The sequence below is a fragment of the Gallinula chloropus genome (genome assembly GCF_964237585.1).
Source record: "Gallinula chloropus genome assembly, chromosome: 21".
Taxonomy (NCBI): Eukaryota; Metazoa; Chordata; class Aves; order Gruiformes; family Rallidae; genus Gallinula; species Gallinula chloropus.
In genome coordinates this window covers 9,380,219-9,406,186 of record NC_140106.1, presented here as the reverse complement: position 1 = coordinate 9,406,186, position 25,968 = coordinate 9,380,219, and the positions used below count along the sequence as shown (strand labels likewise).

Sequence of the window (25,968 nt, the reverse complement as noted above, 5' to 3'; positions counted from 1 at the left end):
ATCGCCTGGAAGGGCTGTAGTGGCAGGTGTCAGACCTTTGGCTGGTCCCCGTGCCTCAGCAAGTTCCACTTTGGCTAATCACCACCAGTAATTCTCCCCTTGGGCTAATTGAGCTGGTTGTGGAGCAGCCCTGCGTGACCCGGGGCGAGGTGTGTGTGCGGAAGTGATTCCTCCCCAGGAATCCCCGGGTACCTGGCTGGCTCCCTGCTCCTGGATGCCTCAGAAATGAGGGAGGTGATAAGGTCTTTGTCACGAGGAAGGCTTTGCTGTCACGCTTCCTTTCCTGTACCTGGGACCTGATTGCAGGGTCCCGTGCTGCAGGGGTGGTGCTGGATGAGTCTGCTCCACCGGAGGTGTGGGTGGTATGAAGATACAGCGGGAGCAGGGGTGATGCCTGAGTCTGTGCCCGTGCCGGGGCCGATCTGCTGTGTCTCAGGAGCTGCTCTTGAGTGATGTGACCTCAGCCCCAGCTCTGCCTTCTAGCTTTCAGAGCCCACTGTCCCTGGCCTCCTGCCACCCTCTCCGAGCTGCCTGACTTGCCTGACTTTGGTTTTCTCTTTCCTCCACTAGTGCTGGTGGCATGTGAGAGCCTCGTCTGCCAAGAAGCCACCTCGCTGCTTGAAGAGCTTTCCAGGGACTCAGGCTTCACTCGTGTCTTGCAGCCACCCTTCAGCGTGAGCAGGTGCCAGGGGCCTCTGGAATGACACTTGTTCCAGGCGTCATGCAGGGCCCAGCGCTGCGTGCTGCGTGCTGCTGGCAGGAGGAGCAGCAGTAGCCCCGCGTACGGTAGGCTCCGGCGAGCGCCAACTCCCTCGATCTCCTCCAATGCAGGCGCAGGGATGGACTCCACCTTGTCCCTGTGAAGAGGCTTTGCATGCCCTCACCAGCCAGAAGGGAACCCTGCCTCCAGCCCCTTCACAAGCTGCCCCGGGGCAGGACTGGTGTGCCCACAGCGGCACCTGGGGAGGATACCCGCTCAGGCGGTCGTGTCGCTGCCGTGCCCGCTGCGTGCCCATGGAGGAACCTCTGCGCACGTCCCGTCTTCTCTGAGCTCTGAACTCACCCGGGCTCCTGGCAGACTGTTCCCAGCTGCTCTCCTCGATCCCATTGCCTGCCCTCTCTCCCAGAACCCCCAAAACCCCTATGAACTTTGGAATGGGGGCTGCCAGCAGCCTGCGGACTCAGTGCGCGCGTGAGACCGTTGCCGAATAACAGGAGGACGGCTGAAATCGCTGCGGGCAGCTTCTCTCTCTGGCTGCAGGGCACCAGCCTTGCCTGGGCCCTTCACCATGTTCCTCCTGCTCCCCTTTGACAGCCTGGTTGTTAATCTCTTGGGGATTTCCATAACTGTCCTCTTCACCCTGCTTCTGGTTTTCATCATTGTGCCAGCAATTTTCGGAGTCTCCTTCGGCATCCGCAGGGTTTACATGAAAACTTTATTAAAGATCTTTCAGGTAAGTCAGCCTTTCCAGAACTTTCTGGCTGTTTACAGGGGGTTTTGTCAGACCTGGTCACGCTAGGAAGAGAGGTGGTTGCCCCCCACTTCACCCCCAGCAGATGCCTGGGGTGGGAAGTTGGTTTCTTGGTGAGGTGCTGGTGCCAGATGACTTGTTTGGGTCCCTCAGCCAAATGTGGTTTATTAAAGCTCTGTTTGTGGGCTGGTTTAATCCTGTAATTAATCCACTAAGTCTTGGAGTAAAGTGCTAGGAGTGTGGAGCCCACAAGGATGTGGTAGTACGGTGGGATCTGTGCTGAGAGGAGGTGTGTGCTCTGATGGGTTAACGTCCCAGGCAAGGCAGGGAGCTGTGCTGGTTCCATGTGGAAAGGAGCCAAGAGGGGTGTAGGGTGTGATGGGGAGGGACAGGGCTGCAGTCAGTGGGCTGCTCCTCTCTGCCACACGTTCTGATGGAGCCAGAGCTGGAGGTAAAGCAGGACTTGATGTGCTGCAAGCCCTGAGAGATCTGTGGGCAGCACCCAGAGCTCTCAACACCCTTCAGCCCCAGAGTGCCTCCTGCTTATCTGCTCAGCCCCACAGCCATGCCCGGACCCGCCGCCTCTCTGGAGGACCAGCAGCCCTCTCTGACCCTCTTGGCACAGGGAAGTGAAGTGGAATTTTCCAACTTGGGGTCATGCTGGTGCTTTTCCTGCCTTTGGCACACTTGATTCCCTGGGCTGTGTCACAGCCAACACCCCTTCTTGGAGCAAATCCCTGTGGAGACCAGATTTTTTGCCAAACTCTGAGCAGATAAAGCCTGGTTGGCTTGGGAAGGCAGGCCTGGAGCTTGCAATGTTCAGCTCTTCAAACACCTGAGCCCTCCCCAGAAGCCTGAGGTGTAAAAGGGACGTCCCTGGGCTTTGTGAGGAGCTTCCTTCACAGGGATGTCTGAAGACCTGGCTTCACGTTTAGTGACTGAACTGGGAGAAAAGAAAATTAATAACAAGTTTGTTGTATCTGAAATGGGACTTTTCACCTGGTTTCTTCTTTTTTTTCCCCCATCTTCAATCCAGGAATGTTTTAATCTCAATAATTTGGGGTTCAGTTTGTAAACTTTCTCTGTAAAGGCTTCTACATCTGCTTCAGGTTCTATCAGAGAGTCGTTGGGGTGGGAGAGAGGAGTGCTCTGGCAGAACTGCTCACAGATCTGGTGGAAAATTCACTTGATCACACAGAGTTGTGCTCTTCTTCAGAATTCAGAGGGATTTTCCCATGTCCAGAGGCCAGTGCTGTGAACCCAGCCCAGAGGGACAGCCTGGGGACACAGCCCGAGCTGCGTGGCTTGGAGGTTGGACATCTCTGGGTGGTGAGAGGGACCTGGCAGGTGCTTCCTGGGTGGGAATTTGAGATTGCTGCTGCTGCAGTGGGGATAGAGACGTGCTGGGCTTGTGAGGAACAAGGTCTTCTCCATGGGCTGCCCTGCTCCTGCTGGGACAGAGCTCCTCTTCCCACTTCTCCTGGGACGCCGGCGGGCGTCTAGACAATCTGTAATCCTGCAGATCCTTCTGCTGGCATGGGCTGCTAGATGAGCAATTAGCTTAGATGAGCAATTAGCATTCCCAGCTGGCATGGGCTGAGGCTGGGATGCCGGGAATTCCCAGCGGCTTCCCTAGCACAGATCCCTGCTGGTTGCAGCTAGCCCGGAGCGATCCGCGTGCTGTACACACAGGTCCTCCTGCAGAAGCTTGTTCTCCCAGGCCTGTGTAATGCAGAAGAGCACGAGGCCAGGAGGGTTAGGTGGAGGGCAGGCAGGAAGACTGGCCTGAAATGCAGTCCTGTGGGTAGCAGGTAGTCCTGGCATGGAATTTGGCATCAGCTGTCAGGGGGTTTGTTGCTGCTTTTTCCGGAGCGGCGCTGAGCTCTGAAGCAGCAGCAGATGTTGGCTGAACCAGGGTGGGAAGGGGCCCATCCTAACGTCCACCTGATGGATTTATCAGCAGCCTAAAAACCCCAGCTGTGCCTTGAGCTTGGAAGAAACCAGGGTTGGAGAAGAGTGTCATCCTCCTGCGCTGTGACACGGGCTGTCCCAGCGAGGTGCACGGGGTGCCGTGCGGTGACAGCCCCGTGCCAGGTGCAGCAGAGCCTGCTGGGCATGGAGGCTGCAGCAAATCCTGCTCACCACCAGCACTCCTGTTCCCTCTGGCTCTTCTTCCCTCCCTCCTTCTCCCTGCTTCCCACTGGGGCTGTGCCTTGCAGAGCATTGTGGCTGTCCCACACCAGTGCCGGTCCCCTCCCCATCAGTCCTCTTGTCCCACTGCTGTAGAAACACTCCTCCCAGCCAGGCTCAGTCCTGCTCACCACTCGCTCTCAGTTCTGTACAGAAACCTTCTCCTTTAGCCCCATCCTCTCCCAGTTCTTCCCTGGCAGTGGGCTGGGAAACAGGCAGTATGAAGTGGGGCTCTGGGCCCGGTGAATCACACTTGTCACACGTGTCTCTTGCAGTGGGCGACGCTGAGAATAGAGCGTGGTGCCAAGGAGAAGAACCATCCCTTGTACAAGCCCTATGTCAATGGTAAGATCCTGCCCCGTGCTGGGTCCCCATGAACCTCAAACCTCTTTATGGGAGCTGAAGCCAAGGTGAGATCTGAGCAGCAGAAGCTTTTCCCAGGTGGATGGATTGGCAGGAGCTGTGGAGAGGCCTCTTCCCTGAGGAGCAGGAGGGGAAGCAGCCAGGGAGTGCTTCATTTCTAGAGAGCTGGGAGGACCTGTGCAGGCTGGAGGGGGAGGGAGGGGAAGGGGGCAGCTGCCTGCTCCTTAAAGGAAAAGAGGAGGGGGAGAAGAGCGAGGGGGGATGGTGTGAGGCAAGGCAAGGGAAAAGGAAGGGGCAAATAACCCCAAAACCAAGAAACCAAAAGCCTGTGGGTTGGGATAAGGAATACTATATACTGTATACTAGTATATAGTATATACTGTTCTAGTATATATCTTTTGCTTTAAAGTCCTGTTAGCATTGTTATATTTTATCTTTCTGCTATTCTAGTATATACTATATACTGGTATATAGTATATACTAGAATATACTATTCTAGTATATAGTATATACTATTCTAGTATATATAATATATACTATATAATAGTATATACTATATAGACTAGTATATACTATTCTAGTATATAGTATATACTAGTATATACTATATATATACTATAATATAATAGTATATAGTATATAATAGTATACAGTATATACTATTATACTATTATATACTACTCTAGTATATAGTATATACTAGAATAGTATATATAATGTATACTATATAATAGTATATACTATATAGACTAGTATATACTATTCTAGTATATACTGGTATAGACTATATAGACTATATAGTATATATACTATATATACTATATAGTATATAGTATATAATATTCTAGTATGTACTAGTATAGACTATACTATTCTAGTATATAGTATATACTATTCTAGTATATAGTATATTGTAGTATATACTATAGTATATAGTATATATTGTAGTATATACTATATATATATACTATATACTATTCTAGTATATACTAGTATATAGTATATACTAGAATAGCAGAAAGATGAAATGCTAACAATGCTAACAGGACTTTAAAGCAAAAGATATATGAAGCTGTTGCTACACAATGCAGTTTCTCACTGAACCCACAGCTCAGGCTGTGCCACCCAGAGCCATCCTGGAACCCGACTGTCCCCCAAAAACCATGTGTCCTGAGCCACCCCCTCCTCCCATCAGCCCCCTTTACACTGAGCATGGTGTCATTGGCATGGAATACTCTCTTTGGCTAGTTTGGGTCACCTGTCCTGGCTTCATCCCCTCCTTTTTCATGAGTAGAGAAATATGAAGAGCTGAGAAAGTCCTTGACTGCTTGAGCACAACTAAACCCATCAGGCTGTTACCAGCACTGCTCCCATTTTAACCCCCAAACACAGCATCCCATCCCCTGCTACAAGAGAAATGAACTCCATCCTGACCCAAACCAAGACAGGGCTCTCCAGAGTGGGCATGTCCCACTCTGCTCAGAGCCACCTGGCACACGTTGCAGGTATCATTGCGAAGGAGCCGACGTCGCTGGAGGAGGAGATCAAGGAGATCCGCCGGAGCGGCAGCGGCAAAGCCCTGGACACCCCCGAGTTTGAGCTCTCAGATATCTTCTATTTCTGCCGCAAAGGCATCGAGACCATCATGGATGATGAAGTGACCAAGAGGTTCTCAGCTGAAGAGCTGGAGTCTTGGAACCTGCTCAGCAGGACCAACTACAACTTCCAGTACATCAGCCTGCGCCTCACCGTGCTCTGGGGGCTGGGTGTGCTCATTCGCTACTGCTTCCTTCTGCCCCTCAGGTGGGTGATGCTGAGGGGACCTGCCTGTGAGGTGATAGAATCACAGAATCACAGAATCACAGGGGTTGGAAGGGACCTCCAGAGCTCATCAGGTCCAACCCCCTGCCAAAGCAGCTCCCTAGGACAGGGCACACAGGTCGGTGTCCAGATGGGGCTGGAATCTCTCCAGAGAAGGAGACTCCACACCCCCTGGGCAGCCTGTCCCAGGGCTCCCTAACCCTCACTGGGGAAAAGTTCTTCCACATGTTGCTGTGGAACTCCCTGTGCTCCAACTTGCAGCCATTGCCCCTTGTCCTGTCCCCACAGACACTGAAAAGGGGCTGCCCATTTCCCCCTGCATCCCACCCTTCAGATATTGATAAACATTAATGAGGTCCCCCCTTAGTCTTCTTCTCTCCAGGCTGAACAGCCCCAGCTCCCTCAGCCTTTCCTCACAGGGGAGATGCTCCAGGCCCTTCATCATCTTTGTGTCCCTCCTCTGGACTCTCTCCAGGAGATCCCTGTCTGTTTGATCCCAGGGAGTCCAGAACTGGACAGAACACTCCAGGTGGGGCCTGACCAGTGCAGAGTAGAGGGGGAGGATCACCAGGGGCACACTGCTGGCTCGTGGCCAACCTGTCATCAACCAGGACCCCCAGGTCCTTCTCCACAGAGCTCTTCACATGGTGTTGGGGACCAGTTCCCACTCCACCTGAGTCCCCCTGCCCTTGTTCAACATGGTCAGGAGAGACAGGCTGCTGGATGAGTGGGGCCTGGGGTCTGGTGTTGCTAGCTGTAGCTTCCCTCTCTCCACAGGATAGCGCTGGCGTTTACTGGCATCAGCTTGCTGGTGACTGGCACTACAGTGGTGGGATATTTGCCAAATGGGAGGTGAGTTCATCTCTGAGAGAGGAGGGGATGGGGAGCCCCCTGTGTGCTTTGAGACTGGATAACCCTGAAGGTTTCCTGCAAGGCCTGTCTGTTCTGCCTGCCTGTGGTCCTGGCATCCCAGGAACAGACCCCCTGTGATGTTAAACAAAGGGCCTGGGTGTAGCAGAGCGCTCAGCTCTGAAAGGAATAGGAACAGAGAAGAGGCCAAAGTTTGGGTCTGATGAGTTCAGAGTCTGTGGCCATAAGCTGATGGGAAACCCGGGAGGAGAAGTGTTTCTGTGGGAGAGATGGGACAGCTCGGTTGGATCTTGTGGCCTGGGCCAGTTGGGCTGAGTGGCACCATTACAAGGGGACGCTGTGGAACTAGGGGGGTGACAGTCTCTGTCCTGGGCTGCAGGTGTAAGGAGTTCCTGAGCAAGCACGTGCACCTGATGTGCTACCGGATCTGTGTGCGTGCCCTCACAGCCATCATCACCTACCACGACAGGTAAGGAGGCACTGGCTGCTCCAGGGGGGCCTTCCCAACACAGTCCCAGAGTGATGGGGGTTGGAGGGACCTCTGGAGATCCCCCAGTTCCACCCCCCAGAGCAGGGTCCCCTCCAGCAGGCTGCACAGGGCAGCACCCAGGATGTCTCCAGAGATAGGAGACTCCCCAACCCCTCTGGGCAGCCTGGCCCAGGGCTCTGCCACCCTCCCAGCAAAGAAGTTCCTCCTCAGGGTTAAGTGGGACTTCCTCTGCTCCAGTTTGTGCCCACAGCCCCTTACCCTGTCCCTGAGCACCCTGAACACAGACTGACCCATCCTCCTGAGCCCACCCATGCCCTGCCTCATGGGCCTCGTGCTTTGTTCCCCTGCCCTCACCTGGACCTTTGTTCTGCATGTAGAGAAAACAGACCAAGAAATGGGGGCATCTGCGTGGCGAACCACACGTCCCCCATTGATGTCATCATCCTGGCCAGCGACGGCTACTATGCCATGGTAAGGCCTGCACCCCCCCCCAGCTCTGCCTGCCAGGGCCAGGCTGTGTGGTGGGAGCAGCAAGTGTGTTGTGTGGGACCATGATTTGGCAGCAAGAGGCTTTTGATTGCAGGGAAGTCCCTTTTTTCTGGCTGCACCTCCAGCCTGGGGGATCAGGCACTGGCCCAGCTGTGCTGAGAGGGATTTGGGGGTCTTTGGTGATCTGTGAGCCAGCAACGTGCCCAGGCAGCCAGGAGGGACAACCCTGTCCTGGGGTGCATCCAGCCTGGCATGGCTGGGCCAGGGAGGGGGTTGTCCTGTGCTGGGGTGGTCTCACCTCCAGCCCTGGGGGCAGGTTTGGGTGCCACAGGACAAGAGGGACAGGAAACTATTGGAGAGTGTCCAGAGGAGGGCAGGGAGGATGGGGAAGGGTCTGGAGGGGAAGGTTCCTGAGGAGAGGCTGAAGGTCTCTGGGGTTGTTCAGAGGAGGCTGAGGGGAGACCTCGTGGGGTCTGTGGCTGCCTGCTGAGGGGAGCGAAGGGGCAGCACTGATCTCTCTCCTCTCTTTGGGGACCAGGGACAGAACCCCAGGGAACGGGGTGAAGCTGCACCAGGGGAGGTTTAGGCTGGGTGTCAGGAAGAGGTTCTGTGCTGAGAGGGGGGTCAGGCACTGGCACAGGCTCCCCAGGGAAGGGGTCACAGCCTGAGCTGAGCTGAGGGCAGGAGGTGTCTGGATGATGCTCTCAGTGCCTGACTGGGCTGGGCCTGTGTGGAGCCAGGGGTTGGACTGATGGTCCTTACAGGTCCCTCCCAGCCCAGGAGATCCTGTCATTCTGTGATTCCCTGCATGACATGGCAGGGTGCTCCCAGCCTCTTGGCTTTCCATCACGCCTGGCTCAGGACTGAAAGCACTTGGGGTCTCTGGGCTTTGCTGGTTGAGCTCTGGGGTCTGCTTCCCCAGCTGGACCACCTGCAGTGAGGAAAGCACTGGGGGCTTGCTCTGTCTGTCCATCCAGCCAGACCCTGGGGCTTTCCCTCTCAGCGTTTTCCAGGGCAGGGTGAAAGGAGGAACCTGTTTCTTCAGGTCATGTAACTCCTGTCTTCTTGCCCTGTTCAGGTGGGTCAGATCCACGGAGGGCTGATGGGTGTGATACAGAGAGCCATGGTGAAAGCCTGTCCCCACGTCTGGTTTGAGCGCTCCGAGGTCAAAGATCGTCACCTCGTCGCCAAAAGGTCTGAGGGATGCAGCTGAGTGGGCAGGGCTGGGGGCTGGGAGAGGCAGGGGGCTGGGAGAGGCAGGGGGCTGGGGAAAGGTCTGGGGGCTGGGGAAAGGTCTGGGGGCTGGGAGAGGTCTGGGGGCTGGGGGAGAGGTCTGGGGGCTGGGGGAGGTCTGGAGGCTGGGGGAGGTCTGGGGGTGGGGGAGGCAGGGGGCTGGCGAAAGGTCTAGGGGCTGGGGGAGGGCTGGAGGCTGGGGAAGGTCTGGGGGCTGGGGGAGGTCTGGGGGCTGGGGAAGGTCTGAGGGCTGGGGGAGGGCTGGGGGCTGGGGGAGGTCTGGAGGCTGGGGGAGGGCTGGAGGCTGGGGAAAGGTCTGGAGGCTGGGGAAGGTCTGGAGGCTGGGGGAGGTCTGGAGGCTGGGGGAGGGCTGGAGGCTGGGGAAAGGTCTGGGGGCTGGGGAAGGTCTGGAGGCTGGGGAAGGTCTGGGGGTGGGGGAGGCAGGGGGCTGGCGAAAGGTCTGGGGGCTGGGGGAGGGCTGGGGGCTGGGGAAGGTCTGGGGGCTGGGGAAGGTGTGGAGGCTGGGGAAGTTCTGGAGGCTGGGGAAGGCAGGGGTGCTGCCTGCATCCCTTGGGTGAAGAGGCTGCTCTGCCTCCTGTGTGTTGGGACACGGTGCCACATCCACCCAGCTAGTCCCTAGTGCCTTATGAGCCAAGTACCATGTGCTGCCTGGGTTGCTGGGGTAACTCCTGTGCTAAGTGGTGATTTCCTTCTCTTCAGGCTCACAGAGCACGTCCAGGACAAGAGCAAACTGCCCATTCTCATCTTCCCTGAAGGTGAGTTGTGTAGCAAGGCCAGACATGCAGTGGGTGGCCAGGGCACCTGGGGACAGCACCCCATCTCTGTTCCTTCCCTCCTCATGCAGCCAAGGGCCTTGAGACTGGGACAAAGGGGACATTTGCATCTTAAGAGCTGACTGAACCCGGAGTGTGGAAGTCAGATAGATGATGTCCTGGGGACACAGGCTGTGCACACAGAGAGCAGGGTTTGGAGTGAGTGGTGGGGGCCGTTGCTGGGGGCCCAGCCCTTGGGTGTGTAGCATAGGCTCCCCCACCTCACTTGTGAGGGGAAGTTGAGAAGATTGTGCTTGCCTCTTGACAGGAACCTGCATCAACAACACGTCTGTGATGATGTTCAAAAAGGGGAGCTTTGAAATTGGAGCCACAGTTTACCCTGTAGCCATCAAGGTATGAGAGGACAAACCTTCTCGTGGCACACGTGGGCCAACACCTGGGTCTGAGGGCATGGGGCAAGCTGGGCTCAGCCCTGCAGTGCTCTGGGGGAGCTGGGGGGAAGGTGCAACCACTGCCTGACTCCCATGAGCTCTTCTGCCTCTCTAGTATGACCCACAGTTTGGAGATGCCTTTTGGAACAGCAGCAAGTACGGCATGGTGACCTACCTCCTTAGGATGATGACCAGCTGGGCCATCGTCTGCAGCGTCTGGTACCTGCCCCCAATGACCAGGCAGGTCAGTATGGTGAGCTGGGCCTCCTGATTTGCTCCTTGTTTGGCTCTTGCTCCTGCTGAATGGTCTTATTTTGTCAACAGCCTGAAGAGGATGCTGTCCAGTTTGCCAATCGAGTGAAGTCAGCCATTGCCAGGCAGGGGGGGCTTGTGGATCTGCTCTGGTGAGTCTGGGTGGGCTTTTCTCTTCCAGGGCTCCTTGCTCTGTGTTTGGGGGCTGTAGAGCTGAGCTTGTGTCTTGAGTTGGGCAGAGTAGGCCTAAGGAGAACTGGAGGTGCATCTTGCCCACACCAGCTCTTCTGCAGCAGAGACCAAACTCTCTGCTTCTGTGGTGTGTTCTGGGTGCCAGAGCTTCACTGTGTGATTCCAGCTTGTACTGGGATGCCCTGGTTCTGACTTGCTGCTGCTCAGCAGAGTGGGTTGAGCTTGGGAACATCCTTTTTCAGTCACTGCAGTAGATCCTTGGGAGGCAGAGGGACCCTGCAGGCAGCCTGGGGCTGTGGCACCAGGGCAGCTCCTGCTGCTGACAGAGCTCCGTGCTGAGCGCTGTGGGTGCAGCTCCTGGCAGCGTTGGGTACCAGAGCTGTTCTGGGAGCTCCAACCAGCTCTCAGCAGCCCTGAGGGATGAAGTTTTGGCTAGTGCCTGCCTGCAGCTCCTCTGATGGCATCCCTCTCTCCTCAGGGATGGTGGATTGAAGAGGGAGAAGGTGAAAGACACGTTCAAGGAGGAGCAACAGAAACTCTACAGCAAAATGATTGTCGGCAACCACGAAGACCGGAGCCGCTCCTGAGCCCTCTGCCTCCAGCACTGTTACTGGGCCTGGCCAGAGCCCTCCTGCCTCCAGCACAGGCCCAGCCTTGTCTAAAGCTGCTCTGACTCTTTGGCTACTCTGGAGCTGCTTGGACTTGCTCCTTTGTCCTCTGGCTGCTGTTTCCCAGAGGCACTACTGCTGCCTGGAGCCTTTCGGCGCTGGGCAGCCCTTGGCAGAGATGCCTTCTTGTTACTGTTACAGTCAGCCCCGTGCAGGGGCAATATATTAAATGAAACACTTACTGAGTGTCCTGGGCTTCCATCTGGTGTTAACAGGCCCTGGGGAAGTGGGGTGGGGGGGGGCTGGCTGCTGATGTGCATGGGTGTCAGTCACAAGTCTCCCACGGCACAGGAGCTGATGAGCTGCACTGAGATCAGCTGCCTTGACAACTGAGGGAGTCCCTGTGAGCAGCCTGAGCCTCTCAGGGCTGCAGCACAAACCCCTTAGTGGGGTACATGGTCTCTCAGCCCATTTCCAGCTTCACTTCCAGGAGGAGAAACTGTTCCTTTTCACAGAATCACAGAGTCACAGGATTGTAGGGGTTGGAAGGGACCTCCAGAGCTCATGGGGTCCAACCCCCTGCCAAAGCAGCTCCCTAGGACAGGGCACACAGGTTGGCATCCAGATGGGGCTGGAATCTCTCCAGAGAAGGAGACTCTACACCCCCTGGGCAGCCTGTCCCAGGGCTCCCTCACCCTCACTGGGAAGAAGTTCTTCCCCAGATTGGTGCTCCAACTTGAAGCCATCACCCCTTGTCCTGTCCCCACAGACACTGAGAAGAGGCTGCCCATGTCCCCCTGCATCCCACACTTGAGATATTGATGCCACCCTCCTGTCATACCCAGACCATTGCTCCTCTAACACCTGTCTAACACCAGTTAACCTGGTGCATGGTTAAGCCCTGGTTACCACGCTGGGGGGTGTTACCCTGCAGAACTTGCCTACACCATTTAATCAGGCTGTTTGATGAGCTGGATTTGCTCCAGGCCCTGCATCAGTCTCATGCATGCCCAAAAAGCTGGTGCTGACCTCCATGGCAGTGTCTGGCCAGGGGTGATGGCATGATCCAGACCCAGCTTTGCCTGGCTGAGCTTAGTGCTCCAGCCCTGAAGCTTTTCCTTTGCTCCAGGGGCTGTTTGGACTAAGTTTCCCCCCCACCCTGGCACCATGTGCCCCAGTCTGGAGGGTGCCCCAGCCCCAGCGATCTGTGGGGTGCCCAGGCAGTGCCACACTGCTGAGTGTGCCCCTTCCTCATGTGCCAAGCTGGGGCTGTGGCACTGGGCTGAGGATCCAAGGCTGCTCACCACTGCAGGGGCAGGGGCTGCAGGCTCCCCTCTGCCTGTCCCCAGCCCGAGCCCTCACCCATCACGCACCCATCTCAGGGGCAACACTGACTTCAGGCAAACAGCCCCCACAAATGCATGTGAGGGGCTCTCCCCAGGGCAGCAGCACTCCCAGGTTTTCAGACCCAGGTGCCCCCACGTTCTCCTGCCTGGCAGCTTGCTCCCCCAGCCCTTATCACAGCGCAGTGGGGATGTGAGGACACCCACCTGCATCCCCTGCCCCCCTCCATCCCTTTCCCTAGCTCCATGAGCTCTCCCACCACCCCCTCTATCCTCAAGCCCCATCTCTGCCATCCTCACTGCCAGGATGCTCAGCAGCAGGGAGCCAACCGGACAGGTTAGGAGACACACATCCATCTTCCCTCAGCCAACCCCCTCCTCTTTCCTCATACCCCCCCCCCAGTCAATACATCTCTCTCCGATGGGAAAGTTAATAAATTTACCTCTAGATTAAAAGTATCGATCATTTCATTTGGAAGCCATAAATAACCAGGGGGAGCACTGGGAGGCCCGTGGGGTAGGGGCTGCCTGCTCGGGCTGCAGCAGCCGTGCAGCCCGCTGGGGCCGGGTGCCCTCATATGCATTCTGCCAGGATCCTGGCATTGATTTGCTATTAGTCTCCCAGCACCACCCAGTAGCACATCATTCCCCGGGCCGCTATTAATGGCCTTTTGATAAATAATCACTTGTAAGTCAATAAATTTTTATTAAACAGTGTGGCGCTTTGATTTATGGAAATCCGACGGGGTTTGTCTGGGAGAAAAGGGATGCAGAATTGAAGTGGAGCTGCTATCCATCTGCCTGCCAGGCTGCCCTGCCTGTGCTTGTACCCACTCACTTTCCCCCCCCCCCCCACCCCCAACCCCTGGAGCAGCCAGATTGGAGCTTTGCTGGATGCTTGGTAAGGAGTTCCAGAGCTTCCCAGCCATAGGCAAGCCCTGGCTGCAGGCACAGGTGGGTTTGGGGAGGGTAGAGCTGGTGCTCCTGGTTGCTCAGGTTCTGGGTGTCCTGGTGAGACTGTGCTGCTGGCAGGATGCAGCTGTGGTACCAAGCAGCTGGGGCTGTCTGTGGGGGCAGCAGGGCAGAGTGGGAAGCAGAGGGAGGTCCTGGGACTGCCCTGGGGTCCTGCACAGAGCATCTCTGCTCAGGGGGGGGACACGTCCAGCTGCAGGGATGCACTGGGCAGCCAGGCTGCACCAGCGATTTGTCACTCTCCCCAGCTTCAGCAGGCCCTTTGCCACCTGGTTTATTTGTCTCCCAGCCCTGACGTGGCATCAGACAGGTGTTAAACTACTTAATCACTTTAAAATTGTTTTAATTTTCTGTTTTGTATTGATCTCCACAGCACCAATTAATCAGCTCACTGGACCAGGCAGTTAGTACATTAAAAATTGTCAGCCACGCTGGGCAGCTTAGAAAATGTCAAAAAAATATCCCAGACAGCAGCCCCTCACTTCTCCTGCAGCACAGAACCTGCTCCTGGCTCTGCCCACCATGGGGGTGTCACCCCCATCCTGCCACGGGCCAGGGCGTGTGGGGCACACAGCCTCCCCCCCCCCCCACTCCAGCCCCACACATCGTGATGCCTGTGGGACCTGACACCCCCCCCCAAACTTGTGAAGGGTCTGTCAGGTCTGCCACTTGTCCCACCCAGGCAGAGAGGGGCTGTGTGGCTGAGGGGGGGGGTTGTTAGGAGCCCCACGTGTGTTGCTGGGGGTGGGGGTGTTTGGGGTGCTGGCTGGGGAATGATGAGGGGGAGATTGGTTCCCCCCACACCCTAGGAAAGGGCTGCTGAGCAGTCAGGGCTCCCAGTAACGTCCAAGCAGCCCAGCACATGCTGGGAAGCGACAGACCAGGGAGGACCTGGAGCCACACGTGGGCCCTGGGCAGACAGGGTGCAGCCCCACGCCACAGCCCCACGCCACAAGACCACTGCCTGGGGCTGCTGCAAGTCCCCAGTGCTTCAGGGGGGTTTTGGCCATCCCCAGGGGTGGACTTGGCCACCAGCCTGTCCTCAGATGCTGCCTGTGGTGGCAGGGAGAAGCAGCTTGGGTGGCAGAGCCCAGCACCTCCTCCGCGCTGCTAATCGGTACCCAACGTGCCGGCAGCACCTTATCTCCTATCGATTTCCTCCCAGGACACGGCAGGTCTGTTTGCTCACACCTGCCTGGCACGGAGCTGGCTCTTGGCTGAACAACCACCGGGGCCCCCAGCAGCATCCCTGTGCCAGCAGGAGCCCCTTGAGCAGCAGGAGGGACAGGCAGCCCCCCCCACCATCAGTGCATGGGGAGGGCTGAGCCCCAGGGAGCCCGAGCAGGGGGTACCCAGACCCCCATGCACACACGTGTGGGTACACACAGCCCCTGCTGAGCAGGGGTGGGGCTGGGGGGGGTGGGGGTGGGGAAAAGGGGGGGCCACTGGCTTGGCAGGCAAACACACCAGGGCTATTGATGCCACATCAATCCTGCGGCCCCGACAGCTGAATGGGCTCTCACTCACACCGCTGAGATAAATGATATTTATTTGCTGCTAATAGGTTCCAACAAGAGGCCCCGACCAGTGACTTTTGAACCAGCACCTCTCGCTGCCAGCGCACACCCAAACCAGGGAAAGGCCTGGGAAACATCCCCCAGGCTGCCCCACTCCTGGGGGGCTCCTCCTGCCCCACGCACGGCACCGCAGCCACGGCCCCTTCCCCTGCCTGGCACGCAGCCCCTCGCCCCATCACGCTGCTACCCCAGCCCCTTCTCCGGCTCAGCCCTGGACCACCCGCTCGTGAAGCAAGTGCTGGGACTTGGCTGGGGCTGGGAACCTTTATTTCATCAATGCTGACAGCCTGATGCTGCTCCCAGCCCCGCCAGCCGTCATCCCCTGGGAAGGAGCCACCAGGATGAGGAGCAGGAAGGCGGGGGGGCGGTGGCAACCCCATCCCCACAGCCGGGCATCAGCCAAGGGGGTCACCCCCCCCAACACCCTGGCTGGAAGCAGGTGGCCGGGCTGGGTGCCCCAGGGCCCAGAGGGGCCGGCTGTGCCAGGGCTCAGCCGCTGTGTGTGCCCAAGCCCAGCACTGAGAAGGCGGCGCGGTGCTTCCTCAGCAGCAGCCGGATCTTCTCGTCATCTGAGTCAGGGTCCAGGGGTTTGTTGTACTCGTCGTCCTCGGTCTCGGAGGCCGCCCGCTCTCCAGCAGAGCCCCCCGCCCGCTGCGAGGATGAGGAGGGCTCCAGGGCGCTCTTCTTCCTCCATTTGGTCCGTCGGTTCTGGAACCAGACCTGCCGCGCCACGGGACCGGCTCGGTTAAGCAGCCACCACACCACGTGCCCTGTGTGACACAGGGAACACCCCCCCCCCTCACCCCCACACTCACCTTCACCTGGGACTCCGTCATGCCAAGGGAATAGGCCAGCCGTGCCCTCTCTGGTCCTGCCAGGTACTTGGTCTGCTCAAAGGTCTTCTCCAGAGCGAAGATCTGGTGCCCTGTGAAGGTCGGGCGCGTGTGCTTCTTCTTGTGGATGCTCTCGGCCAGGTGAGCAGGGGCTGAGGAAGAGGAGGAGGGTGAGCACCTGGGCTCTCTGCAGTTCACAACCCTGGGCAGCTCCCCCCACCAGCCCTCGGCGCCCACACAGTCCCTTCACCCTGGTTCCCCTCCGAATTAAAACCACATTCCAGCTGCAAGGCTTCAGCCCCGTCCCAGGAGGGCTGAGCTGCCCTCTGTGCAGGCCCCTGTGGAGCTGGAGCTGGGCTGTGCACATCCTGCTTGGGGACAGGGCTGCTTCACCGTGCTGGGAGCAGAGAGGGGTGGGTAGAAGCAGCATGTGACCCCAGAGTCCTGCAGCAGTGGGAACACTGTGCCCCACACCTTGCAGGACGCATGAGGGGAAGGCAGGCAAGCTGGCCAGCTCATAGCTGTGCTGGGAGCAGGTGACCAAGCTGCTGCCTGACCCATCAGCTCCAAGAGCATCTCCTGGAAAGGGGAGAAGGGGACCATGGCTGGAGGGGCTGAGCAGTTGCACCCAGCCCCTGGCCCAGAGCATCCCGAAGCTCCCCATGGGACAGTGGGTGCAGCCATCCCACCCACCCACCCCCTGCCACAGCAACAACGTGCTCTGCAGTCCCCCTGCCAGCTCTCAGGCAGCGCTGCCAGCCCAGAGCCACCCACCCTGCCCGTCCCTGCCCCAAGCTGTGCTGGGCATTGACCCCAGCCAGGCTGCCAGAGGGATGGGACATCTCTGGGACAGCGGGGGGGGGGGGGGTCTGTCTGTCTGTCCCTGCCAGCTGTGTCTCGCCTGGGAGCTGAGTGAAGAGTTAATCCCCCAAGCAGAAGCCTCAGCAGCAGGTTGAGGTCTGGCAGCTCTGGCACTGGGGCCATTCCCACCGTCCCGGGGTAGCCCGCAGGGTGGTGACCAGCCACACCTCACACAGCCACAGAGAGGACACGGCTGGGACACCTGCCCCATGTCCCTACCCCGTACCCATGGGTCAGAGCCTGCTGCCTGCAGCACCCACCCCCCACCCACCCACCCACCCACCCCATCCCCGCTGTACTTACGGCCGCCGCACTGCCGGCTGCCCCGCCAGTCCGGGGCCGCCTCTGCCCAGCAGCTCCGGCCCCGTGGCAGGTACTCGCCCCCGGCCTTGGGAAGGGCCCCCACCTGGGGCCCGTAATAGACGCCCGGGGAGCTCAGTCCGTTAAATCCACCCGCGTGGGGGTAGCCAGGGAGGAGGCCGCCGTTCGGCGTCGCCGCGGGCCGGCTGAGGATGTCGGAGATGCCGTGGGGGGTGCCGGCGGCCAGCTGGGCGCCAAGCCCGGGGGGGCCCAGCTTGTAGAAGGAGCTCTGCACCGAGTACTGGCAGACGGGCGCCTTGGCCTCGGGGAAGGGGCCCAGCGAGGGGCCGTTGAGCAGGAAGGTGCCCGGCAGGTTGGCATCCATGGTGGTGGCACTCAGAGCCCGGCTTCCCGGGAGCGCCGCAGCCGGCCCATCCCCGCCAGCCCCCTGGGGGCTACGGGGCCCCGGCGTGGGGTATCCCAGGGAGCCTGGGGGGGGGTGGGGGGCAGCTGTGGGCAGGGCTGGGGCCGGCAGCCCTGGTGACCCCCGCCGAGGTGGCACCGGCACCCGCCACCCAACTTGGGCTTGGGAGAGCCAACTCTTCTCTGATAAAGCTGAGGCGCATTAGAATACAGCGCGCCCATTGGCCGGGCGGCGGCAGGCGGCGCTCCCATTGGATGGGTCTCCGCGGCCTCGGCTGCCATTGGCTGCGCTGCGGGGCCGGCCAGGGATTGGTCCGGCCCAGGACAAATTGCGCTTTGAAAGCCGGCGGCGGGGGGACCGGAGGGTGCGGGAGAGGAGGGAGCTGGACAGCGCCGGGACGGGGACGGGGACGGGGACGGGGACGGGGACGGGGACGGGGACGGGGACGGGGACGGGGACGGGGACGGGGGGATAGGAGTGGGGAGATGGGGATGGGGATGGGGAGATGGGGATGGGGATATGGGGACAGGGATATGGGGACGGGGATATAGGGATGGGGATATAGGGATGGGGATGGGGAGATGGGGACAGGGATATGGGGATGGGGATATAGGGACGGGGATATAGGGATGGGTATCGGGAGATGGGGATGGGGAGACGGGGACAGGGATATGGGGACGGGGATATAGGGATGGGGATGGGGAGATGGGGATGGGGAGATGGGGATGGGGAGATGGGGATAGAGATATGGGGATGGGGATGGGGATATAGGGACGGGGATATAGGGATGGGGAGATGGGGATGGGGAGATGGGAACAGGGATATGGGGATGGGGATGGGGATATAGGGATAGAGATGGGGAGATGGGAACAGGGGAGATGGGAACAGGGATATGGGGATGGGGACGGGGATATAGGGATGGGAAGGGGGAGATGGGGATATAGGGGTGGGGATGGGGAGATGGGGATGGGGAGATGGGGACAGGGATATGGGTTTTGGAGGGGGATATAGGGATGGGGATGGGGGATGGGGATATAGAGATGGGGATGGGGAGATGGGGATGGGGAGATGGGGACAGGGATATGGGGATGGGGACGGGGATATAGGGATGGGGATGGGGAGATGGGGATGGGGATAGGAATGGGGGGATAAGGATAAAGCTAAGGCTAGGGATGGGGGGATAGGGATGGGGGTTTAGGGATGGGGGGATAGGGGTAGGGGGTTAGGGGTAGGGGATAGGGATACGGGGGTAGCTTTGGGGGATGGGGATGGGGATAAGGATGAGGGGATACGGATAAAGCTAGGGATAAGGGGATAGGATTAGGGATGGGGGGAATAGGGCACGGGGTAGCGATGAGGGATAGAGGGATGGGGTAGGGATGGAGGCATAGGGTGATGGGGATGGGAATATGGGTGGGGGCATAGAGGGGTAGGGATGTGATGGGGGATACAGGGCTAGGGATGGGAATAAGGGGACAGGGATAAAGATAGGGATGGGGGATAGGAATAAGAGTGGGGATAGGTGTAGGGGGGTAGAGATAAAGATGGGGGGGAGTGGGGATAGGGGGATGGGAGATAGGGGGATAGATAGGGATAAGGCTGGAGGATAGGGATGGGCGCGGGGGCCCGGGGACCCTGGACAGCGCATCCGGGCCGGGCAGGGCCGAGGGGGTCGCGGTCTCTGGCAGCGCCGGCCGGGGGGTCTCGGCGGAGCCCGGGGGGTCTCGGCGGGGCCGGGCGTGTGGGGCACAGCAGTGCCAATGCCCCCGGGTGGGTGGTACAGTGACTGGCGGCCCCTTCCCCACCCACCCGGGGAGATGCTGCCGTGGGATGAGCTTCCAGACCTGCCCAGAGGGGTGCACACGTTTCTGCAGCCTTCAGCCTCCTCGGGAAGGGCTCCAGCCCACACAGCAGCCCCCCAACCCTCCCCACCTGGCCAATGCATAGGGGCAGAGGGACCCCCAAGTTCACCCTCCCTGGAGCCTCAGCATCCCCCCACAAGCAGAGAGGAGACACGCTCTGTGTTGGTTTCTTTATTAATCCATAGTCTGATAGCTGGTGTACAGGGAAATGATCTATACATCGGGGGGGGGGGGGCTAAGACAGGGAGATCCAAAAGGCTCGGGGTTTTTTTTTTCCATAACAATTAAAAAAAGGAAATAAAAGTAAATTTTTATATATATATATATATATATATTGGTTTTTTGTTTTTTTTTAAAACTTCTAAAAAGCTTCTAGTGTGCAGACAGACCGCAGCATTCTCCAGGCTCGTTGTCGGGTGCAGCCTCGCCCTACCCAGCCCTACGAGCAATCTGAGCGCAAAGCAACGTCCACTTGCAGGTGCCTGGCACGGTCGCAGCGCAGCACATTCCCTAAGGCATATACAAGGCCAAAGCACGGGACCCACACACAACTCTACGGTGATGCTACGGAGGCAGCTGGCACAGTGGGCCTGGGGAGGTTGTCGGACACAGCGAGGGTGATGGATGGAGAGTCTGCGCCTATATGGCTGGAGTTTGGGGGGTGGGGAAGGGGTTGCTTTGCTCTCCGAGGCTAAGCTGGGTCGTTTGCTTCGCTGCAGGTAGGTTTCCTCCCTGCTGCAGGGGAGCCAGGGGCTTTCCTGGTGGGTGCACACCTGCTGTGAGACAGGGCTGCCCTGCCAGGACCACCACCAGCCTGAAGTTGGAGGTGGGCTTGTTCTGCATGTGGCCAAAGAGAGCAAGCTCAGGGCCTGTGACACAGGTCCATGGCCACCTCCAGAGGAAAAGAGCAGGGGATCCCCACACCACTGTGCTACAAAGAACAGACCCCTACGTTGGTTAGGGAAAGGACAGAGTCAGGGACGTGGGACCTACTGCCACTACCACCTGCACCCGGCCCTCCTGGGGTCAAGAACAGCAGCAGACTCAACCTCCTGCAGACCTCAGAGCTGCTGGGTAGCTCTGCACATCACATCATCCTTCTCCTGCTCGAGCAGCTGCCCAAGCTCCCTGGGTTGCTGGCTTAGTCCAGGCTGCTGCAGCAGAGCAGTTCACCCTGCCAAAGCACAGCCACCCAGGGAGCAGCCCACCCCCCCCCCTTCCACCCCACCCCTCTCTGGGGTTGGTCCTGGGAGGGTTGGCATCCCCCTGGGGTCAACAGGTTTATGCTCCTTTGTGCCCTCGCAGGGAGGCTGGGGGACCCTGCAAAGCCCTTGCACGGGGTGCATGGTGCAGGACTGCTGGCTCCTGCCAGCTCCTGGCTCATCTCCTGAGCAGATATTGTGCTGAGTTAGAGCTGGGCACAACCCCACACGTGGCAGAAACATTCCCCCCCAGCCTTGCTCTGTCTCACTACCCCTCATCCCTGGGCCCCAAGCGCCTCAGCACAGCCCTACAGCTTCCCCCCAGCAAACCGGGCCTTGCACCATGGGCAGGGCCCTGGGACTGCGCCTGTGGGACCCTCTCTTCAGACCAGGAAGGGCCCACACTGAGGCAGAGGGGCATGGGGAGCAAGTCTGCTGCCCTCCCAGCTCCCTTCACCAGAGCTGCTCATGTACTCACTCCAAAGTCTCTGCCCATCCTGCAGCCTGAAGAGGTATTTGGGAGCGGAGCTGTCAGTGCTTTGTAGGTACCGCTGGGGTGTCCCTGGGGAGGTGGTGGTGGTGGTGTGGGGGGGTTTGCATAGTATTTATTGGTTCATATACACAAGGCTGATTGATTGCTGTACAGTTTACACTTTCAACACAAGCAACGAGCTCAGTGCTCAGCCCAGAGCCCTGCCCTGGCCTTTGGGGGGGAGAGGAGACGTGCTGGGGAGAGGAAGGGCAGCCCTGCACCAGCCCCTCTGCCCAGCGCAGCTGTGCTCCCTGCAGCCCTCATCTCACACACACACACACACACACACACCCATCCCCCTCCCCTTCCCCTGCCCCAGCAACTGCCCCCCTCCCCACAACCCCAACACTCACTGAGAGGGAGGAGAAGCAAGTCCAGCAGAGGCAGTGATGGAGAGGGGGGGAGGGACAGGCTGAGCCCCCTCTCCTTCCACGCTGAGCAGTGCCATGCCACCCCAGCTTCCCTCCTGCAGCTGGAGGATGGGCCTGGGGATGCATTTACACACGCAAGGTTTGGGGCAGGTTTGGGGGTTGGTGGTGGTGGTGGGGGGGAGTCTCCTTCCCTCTGGTTTTCTGCCAGTCCAGCTCTTGCCTCCCGAGGAGCTGAGGATGCCCCTGGAGGGTGCTGCTGTCTCAGGGCTCCTGGCAGCAGCGGGGCAGGGACGGAGGCCCCCTCCGTCAGTTTGAAGTACTGTAGCTCATGCGTCTTGCAGTCAGTCAGTCATGCGGATAGGAGGGTAAGTATGTCTCATACAGAAATCATGCCACTAGCCTATAGAAACATGTACAGCCAGCCCTGCTCCCCTCCACTCTGGGCTCTCCTCTCCTCGCGCCTCAGGGGTGTGTCAGAACGTGGTGTGGAGTTCAGTGGTTTGGTGTTGAGGTGAGATCCTGGAGAGACATGGAGAGGACAGAGATGGGGTTATCAGGTGGCACAGCCAAGAGAAAGGGTAGGGGCAGCCAGCTACCTGGCAGTTCCAGCCCCTTCTCCACCCTGGATTTGTCCCACCCCCCTCCCCACATTCTGCCCAGCTACACAAGACAGGTTTTGGGGGTGTCAGAGGGTGACAAAGCACCAGTAAGTTCCCTGTCTGGAACCAGCAGTAATGGAAGAGATGGTGCTGTCCCAGCTGCAGAGAGCTGAGCTGCACCAAAGGCAACCTGGCACTGGGAAGGAGCTGGGTTGGGGAGGACTGCTGTAGGCTCTGGGATAAATGAGGCCAACCCTGAACCCCCAGACTCAACTAAGGTGACGGGCTGCAGCTCACTCTCCCAGCAGTGAGCAAGACCCTGTACATTCCTAACACACACCCTGGGCATGGAAAACAGCCCGAGCAAAGCAGCAAGAGAGAGACAGGACCAGGGATTGCCCAGGGAGTGGGGCAGGTGGGAGATTTGGGGACGTGGTCTGCATGAGCATCTGCCCACAAGCACAAGCCTCCTTACTGTCATGTGCCTGCAGAGAGCCCAATAACACAGGGGAGAGAGGAGGGAGAGGCAGGACAGACAGACAAAGCCATGCACACAGAGCAGAGGCCAGAAGACCCTCTGTCCCTGCTTGACAGCCCCCTCCCTGGCTTGGGCTGTGCCTGGGAGTGGGGAGCATGTGTGCAGCACCTTCCCAGCCAGCCTGGCAGCAAGCGTGCAGAGAACAGCGATGCTGCTGGGTCCCAGTGTGCTGTGCCACACACCCCCCAGCTTTGAGCCTGCTCTAGTCCCCAACCCACAACAGGGAAGGCAGAGGGAGCAGGGAATGCACAAGACTCAAGGGATTGTAGAATCAAGATATCCAGAGCTGGAAGGGACCCATAAGGACCATCAGTCCAAGCCCTGGCTCCACACAGCCCAGTCAGAACTGGCACATCATCCAGACACCTCTTGCCCTCAGCCCAGCTTGGGGCTGTGACCCCTTCCCTGGGGAGCCTGTGCCAGTGCCTGACCCCCCCTCTCAGTACAGAACCTCTTCCTGACACCAGCCTAAACCTCCCCTGGTGCAGCTTCACCCTGCTCCCTCAGAACGATCCAGTGCTTACACAGGGGATCAATGGCAGAAATATCCCGGGCCAAAGACAGGTCCCCTGCCCTCAACCCCTACAAGCATCCTGTTCCTGCACCCCACCAGTCCTGTACCCCTCCTGTTCACCAGCAGCATCCATGGCCTGCATCCCCTTCCCCAGCCATGCAGCAGATTTCACTGCCACCCCCTCGTGCCACAGTGTGCACCTGGCAGTGACAGTGTGCCCCTGGCAGCAACAGCCACTCACATCACCAGGACTGTGCACAGCTCTACCCACCATGGGAAGGGGAGACAGGGGCTCCAGGGGCTGGTCTCACCTGCCACAGTGCTGCACAGTTAGTGCTCATGGATGGAGGGGATGTGTTACCCACTCCCTGCAGCAGTTTTGGACCAAGACCACCCACCCCTCCGCTGCAGAGCCCAGTGTCACCAGCAGTAACAACCCTGTGGCCCTGTCACTGGGCACCATTTACCCCACCCAGCTGGGATGCTGTGACCACAGTCGCAGCCACTGGTGCTGTGTCGGTGGCAGAGCGCTGAGCACAGACACTGACCCAGCAGCTGGCTGGAGCAGAGCACCCTGTGCACCTTGCACCCAGGGCCCCAGGCCCAGGAGGGGGTTAGCAACAGGGAGAAGTGGCTGCCCACCCTCCCCTCAGCATTTTGCTGCAGCACCACAGCCCCTCTCTGTGGGCTGAGCGCTGGACACAGCCCTGACAGGCACTCCCCAGGGTGATGTGCACGACCAGCAGCTCAGGGCAGGCAGCAGCATAGGAAGCTGGAATAGAAGGAAGAGCAAAGGTGGGGTTACCTCAAAAGAGGCCATTTGAGGGGTCACTGCTTCCCCCTTTTCAGGCTGGCTCGTTTCACTATCTGAGCCCCCATCCTGCCCCCAGAGACCTCCGGTTTCGGGACACGCACTCGCACCTCCTCCTGAGCAAGCCGCAGGGGCAAGGAGCAGGACATCACCCAGGTGGCCAGACAGACACACAGAAGAGGACAGGAGAGGGAAAAGCAGAGTCAGTTGGCAGAAGACACCGAGCAAGAAGACTGATGCAGTGGGCAAGAGCTGCCCCTGGAAGCCTTAGAGGGGAAACAGGAGAGGAGAGCAGGGCAAAAGGAAAGATAGAGGGTGGCAGAACCCCAGAGCCCACGAGTCCTGCAGAGGTGGTGCTGGCCTTGGGAAGGGTGCCTGCAAGGCAGGGCTGTGAGCCACACTGTACCTTGGCCCCCAGACCGTCCCGGTGCAGGATGGAGTATTTCATGAAGTGATCATCCTCAGCCTCCAGGCCTTGTGGTTCCTGCAGGGAGCCCTCCAGAATCAGCTCCTCCTGCTCCTGCCTGTCACCCGTGTCACCAGGGCCCAGCTGACGCACCACTTTCCGGATGACCTGTGGAGACCCACACAGTCAGGCACCACAGCTACCCCCAGGCGCCTTCCTCTCACCCAGTCCCAGTCCTAAACCACCCAGCAGGCAGCCTGTGTCCCACATGCAGGGCCTGGCCAGAGAAGGGACTGTAACCCAAGCCGGGGAGTGGCGGGTGCCCTGCCTGGGCCCCTGGGCTGCAGGGAGGAGCAGGGCAGCCATCTGGAGGGGAAAGGAGAAGGAAAGGAGAAGGAAAGGAGAAGGAAAGGAGAAGGAAAGGAGAAGGAAAGGAGAAGGAAAGGAGAAGGAAAGGAGACGGAAAGGAGAAGGAAAGGAGAAGGAAAGGAGAAGGAAAGGAGAAGGAAAGGAGAAGCCCTTTGTCCACACCATGCCCTCGACCACTCACCTTCTTGGTGATGATATTGCCATGATCGTCTGTGAACTGCTCCTCAGTCACCTGCTCTCCAGGGAGATGAAGGACTTCATTCCCCTGCAGCGACAAGAGGGACAACAGGGCATTTCAGGGTGGGGGGTGGGGGGGGGGTTAGAGGGGAGCCCTTTGCAGGCACAACACTACACCTGACGTGCACCCCACAGCCTCTGCCTCCTGCCTTGCCCCGTCCCTGGTGCCTCAGGTCCCTGCTCGTTACCTTCACGAGGACGCGCCGGCGGACGACCCTGGTGGAGAGAGCCTCCTCGTCATCCGCCAGCCCCTGGCTCTCCCCAAGCTCCTTGTCCAGCTCACGGTGGGCGTGTATGAGCAGGAAGCGGACAGAGCCCCTGACGATGTGCATGACGTTCTGGCAGCTGACCAGGAAGAAGGCCAGCAGCACCAGGGCGATCAGCAGCTGGGCCAGGAAACCCCACATCCTGCCTCAGCGCCCACAGCTGGCCCCGTGGGGCTGAGCCCGACGATGCTCAGAGCCTGGCCATGTTATCCAGCAAAGCCCCCCACCCCCCTCCCCGGGGCAGGAGCAGCCCTGTGGGTCTGCAGCCTGCCCGGTGTGGTGCCCTGGCTCTGTGGGAGGACTGCTGTAACCTTAGCTGCCACAGCTCAGCTGGCTGTGGGCGGTGAGAAGGGAGCGGGCAGGTGGAGCGTCCTTTTTGCTCACAGCTTCTGTCAAAGTCACGGGGCCAGGACTGCGACAGCACCTTCTGTCCCCAGCCAGGGCAGGAAGCATGACAGCCCTGTCCCCCTTCTTCATCAGCCCTCCGACAGCTTGCCTTCCTTGGCTGTGGTGGGAGGCCAGGATCATGGGGGAAAATGAAGCCCTGGGCAGGAGCCAGGGGTCTGGGGTGTTGCTGGAATCACGTGTGACTCAGGAGACACGCATTGAGGAACTGAGCAACCACTTCTGAATGTGGCCAGGATGGCTGCGTGTGCCCTGGCTGGCGAAAGGTTCTTGCCCTCACCTTGTACCTGCCAGCTCTGCATGGCCGTGGCAGGGTGCCCACCACCCAGCCTGGCCCCTAG

The 25,968-nt window shown here is 59.1% G+C and overlaps 3 protein-coding genes across 4 annotated transcripts in view; 1 reads left to right on the top strand and 2 right to left on the bottom strand.

The window, feature by feature from the left end:
* Positions 1-710: 710 nt before the first annotated feature.
* Positions 711-11,450, top strand: GPAT4 (glycerol-3-phosphate acyltransferase 4). Its single transcript, XM_084273924.1, has 12 exons — positions 711-1,454; positions 3,938-4,007; positions 5,531-5,828; positions 6,624-6,698; positions 7,096-7,185; positions 7,584-7,677; positions 8,774-8,889; positions 9,649-9,704; positions 10,030-10,115; positions 10,269-10,397; positions 10,478-10,557; positions 11,076-11,450. The coding sequence occupies exons 1-12, from the start codon at positions 1,290-1,292 to the stop codon at positions 11,182-11,184; spliced, it is 1,368 nt and encodes a 455-aa protein (XP_084130050.1). The 5' UTR covers positions 711-1,289; the 3' UTR covers positions 11,185-11,450.
* A 4,136-nt stretch (positions 11,451-15,586) lies between these two features.
* Positions 15,587-17,476, bottom strand: NKX6-3 (NK6 homeobox 3; the record flags this gene model as incomplete). The annotated part of the gene is made up of 3 exons (XM_084274023.1): positions 15,587-15,817; positions 15,913-16,082; positions 17,095-17,476. 3 exons carry the CDS (start codon positions 17,474-17,476, stop codon positions 15,587-15,589), a joined length of 783 nt encoding a protein of 260 aa, XP_084130149.1.
* Positions 17,477-19,533: 2,057 nt separating this feature from the next.
* The window catches only part of ANK1 (ankyrin 1), a gene marked incomplete at its 5' end in the record, with an annotated part of 70,857 nt that continues 64,422 nt past the window's right edge, over positions 19,534-25,968 (bottom strand). The window contains 5 exons of one of the 2 annotated variants that reach the window (XM_084274014.1): positions 19,534-22,001; positions 23,939-24,060; positions 24,351-24,518; positions 24,901-24,984; positions 25,145-25,528. In XM_084274014.1, the coding sequence (XP_084130140.1) occupies positions 23,962-24,060; positions 24,351-24,518; positions 24,901-24,984; positions 25,145-25,363 (570 nt within the window). In that variant the 3' untranslated portion in view covers positions 19,534-22,001; positions 23,939-23,961. Of the gene's footprint in view, positions 22,002-23,938; positions 24,061-24,350; positions 24,519-24,900; positions 24,985-25,144; positions 25,529-25,968 lie in introns of those variants that run through there. The other variant, XM_084274015.1, reaches the window with a different exon arrangement.

Bases quoted from the DNA above. Each gene is read 5' to 3' on its own strand.
- GPAT4 (XM_084273924.1), top strand. From the start codon at position 1,290: ATGTTCCTCCTGCTCCCCTTTGACAGCCTGGTTGTTAATCTCTTGGGG. The intron at 10,398-10,477 runs GTCAGTATGGTG...TTTTGTCAACAG, and splicing joins TGCCCCCAATGACCAGGCAG to CCTGAAGAGGATGCTGTCCA. The intron at 10,558-11,075 runs GTGAGTCTGGGT...CTCTCTCCTCAG, and splicing joins GGGCTTGTGGATCTGCTCTG to GGATGGTGGATTGAAGAGGG.